Source organism: Grus americana, chromosome 5, assembly GCF_028858705.1.
Source record: "Grus americana isolate bGruAme1 chromosome 5, bGruAme1.mat, whole genome shotgun sequence".
Lineage (NCBI taxonomy): Eukaryota > Metazoa > Chordata > Aves > Gruiformes > Gruidae > Grus > Grus americana.
In genome coordinates, this window is record NC_072856.1 from 26920593 (window position 1) to 26934604 (window position 14012).

The 14012-nt window shown below is 45.4% G+C and overlaps 1 protein-coding gene across 1 annotated transcript; it reads left to right on the forward strand.

Annotated features, from left to right (window-relative positions):
* Nucleotides 1–2804: 2804 nt before the first annotated feature.
* On the forward strand, nt 2805–14012 carry RAPSN (receptor associated protein of the synapse). The gene is made up of 8 exons (XM_054826616.1): nt 2805–3469; nt 5896–6234; nt 8607–8765; nt 9099–9197; nt 9295–9417; nt 12044–12097; nt 12742–12941; nt 13695–14012. Exons 1-8 carry the CDS (start codon nt 3254–3256, stop codon nt 13765–13767), a joined length of 1263 nt encoding a protein of 420 aa, XP_054682591.1. The 5' UTR covers nt 2805–3253; the 3' UTR covers nt 13768–14012.

Sequence of the window (14012 nt, forward strand, 5' to 3'; positions counted from 1 at the left end):
TCTGTCACTACATCTTAGGGAACTGATACTAGATCCTCTGGGTAGGTGGCTGCTTTTATTTTTTTGAAGGTTTTTTTCTTTAATTTAAAAGGCCATCACCAATCAGTAGACAATTAAACTACAAATAAGAGCTAGTGTATTAATCTCTGAAAATAATCAGCATTTCACATGACTTGTTATATTTATCAGCATCAATAGGAAATACACAAGCTAGTAGATTAAGTCCTGATGCTGAATGTTTTAGGGATAATTTTTTTCCTTTTGTATCCACCTGCACCTTTCACTACTTGTGGAGACTGGAGTCAAAAATGTTCCTGACTTTACCAGCCATGTTCTGCTATCTTCATATGGCCAGAAGTCACCGGGGTTACATTACGAAGAGCAGTGGGGAGCAGAACAAGCAGCTCAGTGTGGTCACTGAGAAGTGACTGTGTGATTAGCTACACCGCGTGTGTAGCTCCACTGCATGACAGGTGAGATTCCCTAATTTAGTGTTTCCATGCACCTTACTTGACTACTTATTTGCAGTTCCTGAGAAGAAACTGTGGATCACTTACTGTAGAAGACATACCTGAATCTTGTACAAACTAGAGCTATCTTGAGCCACAGGCTGATGATCATTCTGCCGTTACTTTCTCAAAGCAGCACAGGTAGTCACTGTCTTGGTGATTCTACCCATTGACCCCTCCTTATTTAGGCAGCCGCGTTGGGCTGCGTGGTCTGTTCCACATCAGAGTATGTTGCTGTTCTTTGACCAATTTGAGCTTGATGGATCTAGCCCGTATTTTACTAGGATAAGTTTTTATCTCGGTGAGTTGATCCTCAAGAGACTAAAAACTGTTTCATAGAAGAATTCAAAAGCAAGGAAGTACAGCGTGATCAACAAAATGCAAGACACATCATTTCCCTCCTGTTAGATGGGTTTCGTCAGACTGCAAGGCATCCTCTTCTCACTTTGCCTGTTCTTTGTGGGATATGAGTGAAAATTGAGGGGACCAGTGCTTTGGTGAAGTGGTCCAAAAGCATCAGGATGAGTTTGAGTTACAGGCAGGTTACCTGTGAAAGGTTAATCTTGCAAAGTAGTCTCCTCCAGCAAAGAATGATGTGATTTTTGTTTTCCCCCTTCTTGAATCCTGGTTTGATTCTTTTATGTAGCAGACTCCCAACGGTTGCTTTCCATGGCCTCTTAACTTCTCCAAGTCCAGAAATCTGATGGCCTCGCCATTATCAATGCTTTCCATGGGGATTGGTCTTCTGCCCACCTCCAGAGAGACATACAAGAATTACTGCAGGGCAGAGAGACTTTTTAAAATTTTGAATCAGACTTTTTATGGAAGCCCTAAAATCTATGAAGTACCAAGATAATAATTTTAACAGTGCTGCTGAAGTGATTTTTACACATTAACCAGCCTCAGCCTTACTTTTCTTCAGCCTTCTGTAGATTTTTCCACAGTTTCTAGTTCCAAAGTTTGAGAGTACACAGCGTCTATGCTGAAACATCATCTAGCACATTACCATAGAGCACAAATATCATAGAGTATATAAGCTCCCAAAAGAGAATCAGTCTGATTGTAGCAATTCTTTTCTACCATTTAAAATGCTTTTCTTTTAAAAATATTTTTCTGAGGAAATCTTGGATAAAGATATAGACAGAATCTCTTAAGATGATGACTGCTATGGTGTAAAGCCTCTGAGTAGGCTGTGGTTCCTTATCCTTTTGTGTCTGGCTTTCCTTAGGGGTATTACCTCAGGAAGGCTCCCTTGGGTTTGAGTTTCCTTAGGCAGCTGTGATGCAGGCCAGGATGCTGCAGTTGGTGGCCTGAGAGAGCATTCTGTTGGTATTTACCCCTGTGTGGGGAAGAACTGCCACCAAATCCACACAGAAGCAGGGAGGCAGCTGGAGACATGCCTGCCTCTGCATGGGGGTCTGTTGTTAAAACTCTGAATTGCCATTTCTTTTCTTTGGCCTGCAAAAGGATCCCAAAACAGGTATCTCTGGTTTCTGTATCTGAAAAACGTTAGACTTCCCTGAGGCATTACACACACATACACACAAGTTTGGTATGTCTTCTTATGAAGGACAGAGTAAATCTATAGATGACAGGGCCCATTAAAAATGCAGCACATCAGTGGGGGTATGAACTCGGCTCCTAGAGGAACTAGTGTAACTCTTCCGAAGGCATGTAGAAGAGTTAAAGCTATCTTCTAATCGGGTTAACAATTCTCTTAGGCAATCAGAAGGTGCAGAAATCTGTGGCTTTGGGTCATTATTGTCATTCATCGTAAAAGATCAGCAAGCTCTGGATGCAGGACTTCAGCAGTGCCTTTGACAACTTCTGTTGAAAACCCTTGGAGGGCTGTCACAGGTATCTGATGGCAGTGAGCAACAGGCAGTCATGAACAAAGTTTTTCGGGATGGTTAGCTTCTTGTTGTCCCTTAAATTAAGAAGTTAGTGCCATATTTGCAGCAAATCTGTGACAGAGCTGACCTGCGTGCACAGAAATGGTCCATATCGCCAGCTGAGGTCCTCAGAAGGGAGGCTGAATTTTGTGCCTGGCGAAGTATCAGGCACATTGTTGCAAGTATAATACCGCACATGTGTACGTGCTGGAGCCTTCTAGTTCATACATTGCTTTTAAAGGCGTGTATTGTTCTAAAGCTGCTGTCCTAGCTGAGGCTGCCACCTCCCAGGCTAGCCCACCACCACCAGCGCTTGTAAAAGGGGATGGCCAGAGAGAGACAACTGAGACATCCCTGCGACCGCAGCTGATTGTCTCTCCCTGGGGTATTTATAAGCTGCATACTGGCAGGCAGGGGTGGGCAGTTGGCTGGCCGTGACCTTGGGAGCCCAACCAGCATTCCTGGGAGCCACGTGAGCCGGACTGGCAGGCACAGCTGTAGCCAATGGGTAGGAGACCAGCACTGGCTGCTCAGATTGAATTTCACTCCTGTCGCTTGAGACTTTTCTTTCTCTCCCTGTTGTGCTTTTCCTCTTTGTTTATGGGATTGGACAGGCGAATGCACTGATGGAGTCCTAGCAAGCGAGACGTTTGCCTAGTGGATTTGGGATTCTACCTTCAGAGCTGAGCAACCACTTCTTGTCATTGCCTACCACAGCTCCAGTCCTCTGACATGGCTGGGCTTTTATGGCTCCAAGCCTTCTGAGCACACAACCCGCCCTCCTCTATTAGGGCATTTTATGTTGTGTCGTCTTCTCTGCACTTCCTTTTTGCTGTCCTTAGAGGTTAGTGTATGAGGCTTTTTAATGCATGGGAGATGGGTCAGGACCAGACAAAGCAACAGATAGAGAAAGGACTCCATCTTTACCAGTCTAATCAGACGGAAAAGGCCCTGCAAGTCTGGATGAGGGTTTTGGAGAAGTCTGCGGATCCTGCTGGCAGGTTTCGGGTTTTGGGTTGCCTCATCACTGCTCATGCAGAGATGGGCAGATATAAAGATATGCTGAAGGTAAGGCGAACTGGAGATGAATGCATGCCATTGTGTTGTACCCACCATGGAGAGTGGCTAGAGATCAGAATGTGAAATCGGGGGGGTTATTTTGTATAATAAAAAACATACCAACTATTGAGTGCATATTGTGGGCTGCCGTAATCACTGTGTTGACCCATAGCTCCAGCCCACAAGATACACAGAATACTACTTTTCATTGGGTCTGATCCCACAGGATTCCCAGGTTATTGAGGCTCTCCAGTTAATCATGGGGACCTTTCTTGATTTATTGCCCACATACAGGTACACCATGTTATCAGGCTTCTAGCAAAAGGTATGAAAACAGGGTCTTTTCTCCACTTAGAGCTGTTTACAGCGTGTATGTAAGTGTAAAAAGACATCTCTAAGTGGATTCTGTAGAATAAGCAGCAGTCCTGTGGAGACATGTCTGTTATCTTGTTGCTCAACTGCTGTTTGATATCTAATATAGATCTAACATTGTTTTTAATTACAATTATTTGTTTGCAAGGGGGCTGATTAAGAGGGGGAAAGAGGATGCTTTTTTGGTGAGGGGGTTGAGAGACGTTCCAGGAGGGGTCTGACAGTTGAGATCAGAGAGGGACTCCCAGTTGTCAGGACAGCGTAGAAGAAAGAAGGATATAGGGCTTGATGGAAGAGTGGTAAAAAGAAGCTAAAGTTACATTTCAGGAGCATGAGGATAAACATGTTTGATTAAATGAACAAAAAGCAGCTGATGTGTGGGTCTGAGAAGTAACAGGATGCACATAAAGAGCAGCCTGCAGTGTTTGGGAGGGTGACTCAGGAATCTGGAAGACAGGGCAAGAGGATGTTGTAATAGTCTTAAGAAACTATCCCAGGCTGAAATAGGGTCTTGCTAAAGGGCCTTGATATTCTTGTCCTGATGGTTTTGATTGCCTCTTATGAGACTGGTAACCATTTGGCATTTAGCACAAAACATGAAAGAGGGGGGCACATCTTACTAGCAAGCCCACACAAGCCATATATCAAATCCCTGTCTTAAAACCAAATACTTAGGATGAATAAGAAAAGGGGTATTAATACACTTGCAAAACATTTGAAGAAAAACAATTTTGATAAGTGATGTGGAAGAAGTGGTGATAGAAACAACAGACTGATTAGGGAAGAGAGAAGCAAAAAACAGTAAGATGTGGCTATCTGAAGGAAATACGGAAGGCTTCATGGAAAACAGGAAACAGGTAAAGGGGTGGGCTCAGTATACCTGAACCTTAATTTGTTACCTGAGAAGAGAACAGAAAGTGGGATCAGAGTAAATGAATTGTAGTTCTTCCCAGTAGTAGGAAGGAAAAATGGCTTCAGTCAGCCTGAAGATTTTACACCATGGGTGATCAAAGATAGAGGAAGGAGAACTTTAGCAGTAAGCCATGGAGAGAGGAGAAACCAGGAGAAAAGGGGTCAGAATTAAAGGCATGAAATTAACTGTAATTTAAGAAGGGTTATGATGCTCAACCTCTTTTGGAGAGAAAAATTACTTCACACCAAGGAAAGAGGCTGTGGCAATCAGGAGATAATGAAGAACTTGTATAAAGGTAAGGGAATGTGGGGAAGCATGAGCTAATGCACCTGACTGGGTCCACAGAGCAGCTTTCCTAAAGTGCTAAGGAACCTGAGAACATATATGCCATTTATGTTTGGGGTTTTTTTTAATTTTGTGAAGAATATAAAATGTCCTAGTAGCTTAAATTATTATGTATTGCCACTATACAAAAAGGAAGTAAGTGGTGCCCTTGGGAACTGTTATCCACAAACCTAACTGATAACCTCTAATGAAAACACATACTGAGAAAACTGCTAAATATTTACCTTTGCTACTGGTATTAATTCAAGCCAGCAGTGTGCTTGTTTCATCACTAAAGAAAAAAGTTGCTGCTGATAGTCTGCAGTCTAAAAGAGATTTCATATCATTTAAGAGAACTGTATGCAATGAATCCTGAAGGTTATAGAACAAAAACTGTCAAGACTGCAATTTGTTAGTAAAAAAACTGATGAAAGAAGTAGCTTGCTTTTGTTCTTAATAGAGTACTTTACGATATTAACAATTCCAGAGAAAGTGGGATAAGTTAAACTGAGTGAAAGAAAACTGAGCTGTATTGTGTCAGATGTTTCCTGCTTCACCTGCTGCTCTTTAGGGCCACTTAACAGCTTTTTTCCCCCATTAACTGCCAGCCTGGTGGAGAGAGAGGTTTCTTCAGACTGTTCACAGGCCTTTTAAACTACCAGATAACTGCTTAATGTATACAATGCTTCTCAGTCTGTGATGCTGGACTTCTCTGCCCTGCTCAGAGATGAGCCACTTCTCCAGCACAGGGTGCTACTCTGTGGGTGTTTGAGCTGTAATTAAATAAACTACGCACTTTTATAAACAGTGTCTTTTCTACTTAAAGTTTGCAGTGGTGCAGATTGACACAGCACGGGAGCTGGAAGACCCAGATTACCTTACAGAGAGCTACCTAAACCTGGCTCGCAGCAATGAGAAACTCTGTGAATTCCAAAAAACAATCTCTTATTGTAAGACGTGCCTGAACATGCAGGGTACCACTGTGAGCATGCAGCTGAATGGCCAGGTGAGCCTCAGCATGGGCAATGCCTTCTTGGGCCTCAGCATTTTCCAGAAGGCTTTGGAGTGCTTTGAGAAAGCTTTACGCTACGCACACAACAATGATGACAAGATGCTGGAGTGTCGAGTCTGCTGCAGCCTCGGGAACTTCTACGCCCAGATAAAGGTGCGGTAACCTAAGGGACAGAAGGGTGATTGTCTCGTGGATTCGGGAAAGAACCGAAAATGGTGTGAATTTCAGCTTATTTCTTTGCTATACAACATGAAGTACTGAGAGAACGATCTCTTCTTTGTAAAATCATCGAGTACTCTCCTTCACAGTAAGGATGAGAGGATTAGCGTAATGTTTATATAGCACAGCAGAAGCAGTTGTGAATATTCCTGTCTGTTGAAAAGATTGAACTTAGCTTCAAAGATCACATCACAGGACGTATTAGGGCTGGCAGCCAGAACTCATGGATTCTCTATTTCTACCATTATTGAAGGCAAATAGCTGTTTATATGAGCAAAACCAGGCAGGAACTGAGGATGGGGGTGATTTGCCAGTTCTAACTTCTATTACAAACAGCAACAAATAGGTTTTCCTCACAAAGTCTTCATTTCTGTCACTAATGGAAGATTCACCAACTGAAGTGTTTAAAACTATCAGTAAATTTCCCTCATAATATCTAAAATAAAGAAAAGACCATAGTGCTGGATATTTTTAAGGTGTGACATAAGAAGGAAGTAAGAAAATTTTAAAAGTTGTGGTTTCTTTTGTGCACATGGTGGGTTGACCCTAGCTGGATGCCAGGTGCCCACCACAGCTGCTCTATCACTGCCCTCCTCAGCTGGACAGGGGAGAGCAAACATAACAAAAGGCCCGTGGGTTGAAATAACAACAGGGCTACCACTCAGTAATTGCTGTCATGGGCAAAACAGACTTGACTTGGGGAAAATTAATTTAATTTATTACCAGTCAAAACAGAGTTGAGTAATGAGCAATAAAACCAAATCTTAAAACACCTCTCCCCACCCCTCCCTTCTTCCCAGGCTGAACTTCACTCTGTTTTCTCCACCTCCTCCCCCTAGCAGCACAGGGGGACGGGGAATGGGGGTTGTGATCAGTTCATCACACGTCATCTCTGCCACTCCTTCCTCCTCACACTCTTCCCCTGCTCCAGCATGGGGTCCCTCTCGTGGGACACAGTCCTCCACCAACTTCTCCAACGTGAGTCCTTCCCATGGGCTGCAGTTCTTCATGAATTGCTCCAGCGTGGGTCCCTTCCATGGGGTGCAGACCTCCAGGAACAGACTGCTCCAGGGATCACAAGTCCTGCCAGCAAACCTGCTCCGGGCTCTTCTCTCCACAGGGCCACAGGTCCTGCCAGGAGCCTGCTCCAGTGTGGGCTTCCCACAGGGTCACAGCCTCCTTCAGGTGTTTCCACCTGCTCTGACGTGAGGTCCTTCATGGGCTGCGGGTGGAACCTCTGCTCCCCATCATCCTCCATGGGCTGCAGGGTCACAGCCTGCCTCACTGTGGTCTTCTCCACAGGCTGCAGGGGAATTTCTGCTCCAGTGCCTGGAGCACCTCCTCCCCCTCCTTCTTCACTGACCTTGGTGTCCGCAGAGTTGTTCCTCTCACATATTTTCACTCCTCTCTCTGGCTGCAATTGCACAGTTTTTTCTTTTCCCCCTTCTTAACTCTGTTACCCAGAGGTGCTACCACCGTTGCTGATGGGCTCAGTCTTGGCCAGCAGTGAGTCCATCTTGGAGCCGGCTGGCAGTGGCTCTATCAGACATGGGGGAAGCTTCTAGCAGCTTCTCACAGAAGCTGCTCCTGTAGCCCCCGCCCCCGCTACCAAAGCTTTGCCATGCAAGTCCGACACAGTGGATCTTGGAGAATTAAAAAATATGAGGATTTTCTTATTTCTGCAGTCTCATGTAACTTACTTGAGAATGGTTTTAGATATTTAGATAATAGTTTTATGTACCTACTGTAAAATAAGATTTCTTTCTAGAATGTTTTTAATGCAGAAATATGCTTAAAAATGAAAATATGTTATATTATTACTTAGTGTGGATTCGGTAAGGCCATAATTCTTTGTTCCTGTTTCCTGCACTGATGGATAACCAGCCTCTTGGAGATCCTGACTCACCATATGGAGTACGAGGGCTCCGTGTAGATGTTGAAAGCGGAGATGATGTAAGAGCAGAGAAAATTTTCAGCCTTTGGTTATAGAGGAGGGTAGATGGTTCCTGCAGAGTAAAGCTGATGGCATACTATATAAAATTCATTTGCTGTGTCATTTCCCCAGTGTCCTGAAGCCAGAGAGTAATATGAATTCAGTATATGGCAATTTTACCTTCCACAGTTTGACACCCAAGTGGAAACATCTAGTGAAATACGGCATGTGGAAGTGGAGCAGCAAGAGTTGAAAGGTGTACAGAAATCTGCTAGCTGTTGCAGTGTTAATAAATAAAAAATGGTTGGGTTTTTTTTCCTTTTATTTTTGCTTTATTTTTGCTGTAACTGCTGTCTGCTTGTCTGCCTTACAGGACTACGAGAAAGCCTTGTTCTTCCCATGTAAAGCAGCTGAGCTGGTGAATGATTATGGAAAGGGCTGGAGCTTGAAGTACCGAGCAATGAGCCAGTATCACATGGCAGTGGCCTATCAGAAGCTGGGGCGCTTGGCAGATGCTATGGACTGCTGTGAGGTATAGGGTGCAGGCAGATGCAGAGCTGTCAGAGATCTCTGCACGGGGATCTTGCCTACAGGACTGGGAAGAAGAGAGATACCATGGCATTCATGGCTCTAGATGTTCCTGCTGCCTCCCAGCGTTAGAGCTGTGGTTTCAGTAGCCCAGGGGCCCTCAAAAGTTTGGGTCTATGAATGGCCCTTGGTTGGGAACATGTGAACAAGACTTTACTTAAAAAGATGTTGCCGTTTCTTTGGAGCTGACCTTTCAGTGGCTGGAGCACACAGTCCCAGCCTTGCTGTTATGAACCAGGAACAAGCTCTTTTACTGACCAAAGACAATTTCTTTCAGGAGTCCATGAAGATTGCCCTGCAGCATGGTGACCGGCCTCTGCAAGCACTGTGTCTGCTGTGCTTTGCAGATATCCATCGCAGTCGCAAAGACGTGCAGGTACAGCTCTTTCCTGCCAGGAAGGACAGAGGGGATAGCAAGAGGGTGTGAAAAGCAGGCCATAGCAAAACACGTGTTTTCCTCCCTGCTTCTGCAGACAGCCTTTCCTCGGTATGATTCCTCCATGAGCATCATGACAGAGATTGGAAACCGCCTGGGCCTGATCCAGGTGCTGCTAGGAGTGACTAAGTGCTGGATGATCAAGAAGGAGCTGGACAAGGTCAGTTGCAAACTTGTTTCTACAGAAGTTTGTTAGACAAGATTAGAGCATACAGTCTTTTTCTGAACCGTACGCCCATCAAAGTGCAATAGAGACCTGTACCCTTTGGTTCTACCAACAGGGTCTGTTGCTTGTACAGTTACATTTCTCTGAATGGTCTCCCTCAGCCAGGAATTTGTTACTAACAGTATGAGCATCCATTCTGAGTCAGACTGCTGACTTACAGAATTGTCTCATTAGTCAATCCTGATGACATTAAGCACTACACTGAGAAAGTAGCTCTGAGGGAAGGAAGCCTACTCCTGCTGTGGTAGAGCATAAACTGATTGCCTGAAATAGATTGCATTGCCTACTTTTTAGCTATATGACTAAATGGTGATAGGTAGACAGCTCTACAGCTCCACCACGTGCTTTGCAGACAAATGTGGCATCAAATTCCTAGAGAAACTTTGAAGGTACATAAACTGTGATGTGAAACAGAGAAATGAGAGCAAAAAATCATTTGGGAATAGATAACCAGTCAACATGGTACAAGGGGGTGACATTACTTATTTTGAAAATTCTTAGGCAGCGTGTGTGTGTTAAAATCCAGATTACACTAGATGCAGCAGATTGCACTGCAGGAACGTAATTGGGCTGCAGAATGAGATGCTCAAAGGTTAGCTTTGAACTGGTGTTGAACAACCTAGAATGCCTGCACAGTGCCGCATCAGGATGCTGGTTTGGGTGTAGATATGATGAAGATTCACTCTTATCACTTATATGAGACATAAAGAATTTTAGCTCAAATGAAGCATCCCAGATATTAGGAAATCAAGTATGTGTCTGTCAGAAAACACAAGTTCAAGGTGCTGCCAGCATCTGAGTTGCCTGCAGCAGGGAATCAGTTGGGCGAAATACACCTTGCAATCTCAGTAAGTAAACACAACATTTGCAATTGAAGAAACTGTGGACTTAAAAACTTTGCTCAGTGTAATCCCTTCCCAGCATCACCTCTCATATTCAACAGAATGGGACAGGACGTAGCAGGTAGGCCTCTACATAAGAAAATATTCAGAGCACTCATCGGATCCCTACATCCATTGATCCCACCTCCAGCCATTGCCACCTGCTATCACAAGCAGTTCTCACCTGTGAGAGCCTGGTGAGGGCTTTGCACAGAGTCCTAATCTCACCAAAACCCACAAAAGCAGAGAATGAATAGATGAATCTTGTATTCTGTTCCAGGCATTAGAGGGACATCTGCCCTAGTGGGTCAGGGACCTCATGGCCATTGCCCTAAATGTGACCTCCTCAAATGTCACAGCCCTGAATACTCACCCAAGCCTGTCCCTCAACTTGCCAGTCCCTGTTTCCATTTCTCATGCTACTCATCCCAATATCAGTTACCTAATAAAGCAGTTTGCTGACTTTTTCTACTTGCAGATTTCCTGTTCTCGTCCTTGCTTCCTCCATCTTCCCAGTCTCCTTGGCCAGTGAGTCCATTTCCTTGCACTTGCACGTAGTCAATACTATTACAGATCCTCCCTGGCTACTGTCACAACATACCTGCCCAAACTCTTGTGCAGTCTCATATTCCTGTCCAAGACAAACTGTCCCCTGGACTTCTCAGCATCTCTTCCCTCACCCCACATGATTCACTTTGATTCTTAATCCCGGTCATTAATTTCTGGGTTTTCCAGTACACAGTCACTCTTCCTAGGCACAGCTCTCGGTTATGTTCTACCTGCCAGCCTTCAGTTCCTGCTTCCCTCTTCTACAAGTTCCTTACTCTAGGCTGTTGCTGCCACCAGAGGTCTAATGCCATCTCCTCTGCATTCAAAGTACATTATTTCGTCTCATCTGGTCGTCTTCTCCTAGAATAGCAGTAATGCCAACTTATAGGGTAGAAATTTCATAATGTTCCTCCTGAATCACAAGGGAGACCTCTTCCTCTTGGACAAATCTGAAGCAGCTCTGGAAAAGAGAGACTGATGATCAGAACAATGAGGAACACTGTGGCATCTGGGGGAAAGTAGGGACTCATTTGGTGTAACAGCTGCTATGCTAAATACTTTAGACTGAAAAAGATGGATAACCGTACACTCCTACATCACACCATGTGTAATTAGGACAAAGTGGATATATGAACAGCAGGGGAAAAAATGGAAGAGCATGGTGCGTTGGTGTTGCTGATCCCTTTCTCCCTCTTGTACAAGTGAAATTGGAGTTTCCCAATGATTATTGAACCTGTAGGGTAGGATGGGGAAAAAGTTCGCTTTGCTTGTGCTTCATCCAAACCCCAATGAGCACATGGGACTGAGTTTAAATAAGTCTGTATTCTCTCTGCCTGGAAACGCCAGCCTCTGCCAACATCACACCCCTATTTTTTACTGTGCAGCTGGAACAGAAATGTAGCCCTTGGTTTCTGAAAGACCACAAATAATCCAAGCTTTTCTTATGGAGCTTTGGGAGGGGAGGGAAATCTGCCAGACAGCTATCTTGCATCTCTAGAGTAGCAGTGATGCTTGTTTATCCAAATTCTATTCTGTACCTCTTTCTTTCAATAATTCCCATAGGGCATTCATACAAGTCTGGTTTTGATATATCAGGCTGAGAACTGATGATGCATGCTCTCCATTCACAGGCTCTGGAAAGCATTGAAAAGGCACAGGAGCTGGCAGAGGGACTAGGGAACAAGGTAGGATCCTACAGCTTCTCTTCAGCACTGTCTGCAGTCTTCTGTCAGGCAACTTAAGAAGCCAAGCATTGAAATATCCAGACTTGTTATTGCTTATTAACGTGTCCGTACTAACCAGTTGATGCTTGGGACTTGCTTTGTTGTGAAGTGTTTAGTTGTGAGCAGTTGCACAGACGATCATCAGTGTGCAAGTCTGAAAAGTGAGGGAGGAGTCACAGTGGGATAAACAAAGGGGAATGGGAAGCAGTAAAAATGGGGTATGAAACAAGCGCAGAGCTAGAGGATCAGGGGTCTCTCCTTGAAAAATATTACTGCCCTGAGCAGCAGCTGAACTCTGTGCTGGCTGGAGGCAAAGGGAAATGAAATACAGTCTATGTCATGGATAGCTCGGGAAAAACATCTTGATGAGAGCTGCAGAGTGCCTCAAACCTGGTGTCCGCTTTTGTGATACAGAGAAGCAGGGTTAATGGCAGGAAGTGCCGAGACCAAATGTCCTTATGACTGACCTTACCCCTTCTGCAGCTTCCTGTGCTGGTGTTTCCCTAGCTGGCTGATGGGGCTGTAGTGGTCTCCACTCCTTCTGTTACTGGTCTGTCTTCACCTTGTTATTCACTTTTTCTTATGTTTCTGCCCTTCATGTGCAGCTTGGCCTGCTGAAGCTCCACTGCCTGTGTGAACAGATCTATCGCACAAAGGGACAGCAGCGAGAATTGCGTGACCATGTAGTGAAGTTCCATGAATGCGTGGAGGAGATGGAGCTGTACTGTGGCATGTGTGGAGAGTCCATTGGGGAGAAGAACAACCAGCTCCAGGCGCTGCCTTGCTCCCACTTCTTCCACTTAAAGTAATGAGCTGGAAGTACTAAAGATCCTTGTTGTGACATTAGTCATAGGAAAGAGCTGTTCATGCCCAGAGTAGAGCAGTCCTCTGCATGCTCTTCCTCAGGTCTTTGTCCAGCTTACCTATGCCCTGCAGGATCCCACTGCAGTGTTGTTAATCTCATGGCCTTGAAGGGTGACATTTAGCTGTAATATCAATCCCACTCCCCCTCCTGTCCTCTAAATGATTGTTCACCAATGTCCTCACCTTGCAGGCTCTTAGCCCAGTCCACAAGTTCTTATTTAGTTCCTCTTAGGGAATCAGTTCTTCACTCCCAGGGGCAGTTTGGATTTTCCGCTTGAATCCCCCCATGCCTAGAAGTACACTGAGGTGAAGAAGGTGTTTGGTCTGTTACTGTGCTACTGCCGTGAAAGAAGTTAGCTGTGCCATCACTTTATTTTTAGAAGAAATATGAGTGTAACAAAACACTTAGTTCTGAAAATTAGGAATTTGAAAACACAGCCTCACGATGACACCAAAATTAGGATCAAACTACGGGACAGCAGATTTGTCTCCAGCAGTACAGGAACTTACTTTTGTAGAGGAAGGTGCTGAAGTGCCTCTGCGGAATGGGAGAAAAAGAGATCAAATCTCTGCCTGTGACGTGAGGGAGATTTTTCCTATGTTATGTGGTTAATATGCAGCCTAGCAGTGGGAGCGGGGCTGGGGGAGCCTCCGGCCGCAGAGCTCCCCCCGAACCGACCTCCTCCCTTTGCAGGTGCCTCCAGACCAACGGGACCCGGGGCTGCCCCAACTGCCGCCGCTTGTCGGTGAAGCCCGGCTACGTCTGACCCGCCCGTGGGGCTCGGCCTGCGCCGCGGGGACTGTTGGGGGCGCGGGCCCTCCCGCCGCTCCCGGGGCCCTTCAGGCTGTGCCTGGCGGCCCCCGGCGGCAACGGGGCGGGGGTGGGCGGCGAGGGCGTCCTCGGTCTCCCCTCTGTATGCCGGTTCGGACACGACACGGCCCGGCCCTGCTCGCTCGCTCCCCCTGGCTCCTCTGTACGGGGACTGACCGCAATAAAACGGTATCGCCGGGA

What these genes read in the sequence shown, in the direction of transcription:
- RAPSN (XM_054826616.1), top strand. Translation starts at nt 3,254, where the DNA reads ATGAGGCTTTTTAATGCATGGGAGATGGGTCAGGACCAGACAAAGCAA. An exon ending in GATATAAAGATATGCTGAAG is followed by an intron (nt 3,470 to 5,895) that starts GTAAGGCGAACT and finishes TTCTACTTAAAG; the next exon opens with TTTGCAGTGGTGCAGATTGA. An exon ending in ATGCTATGGACTGCTGTGAG is followed by an intron (nt 8,766 to 9,098) that starts GTATAGGGTGCA and finishes AATTTCTTTCAG; the next exon opens with GAGTCCATGAAGATTGCCCT.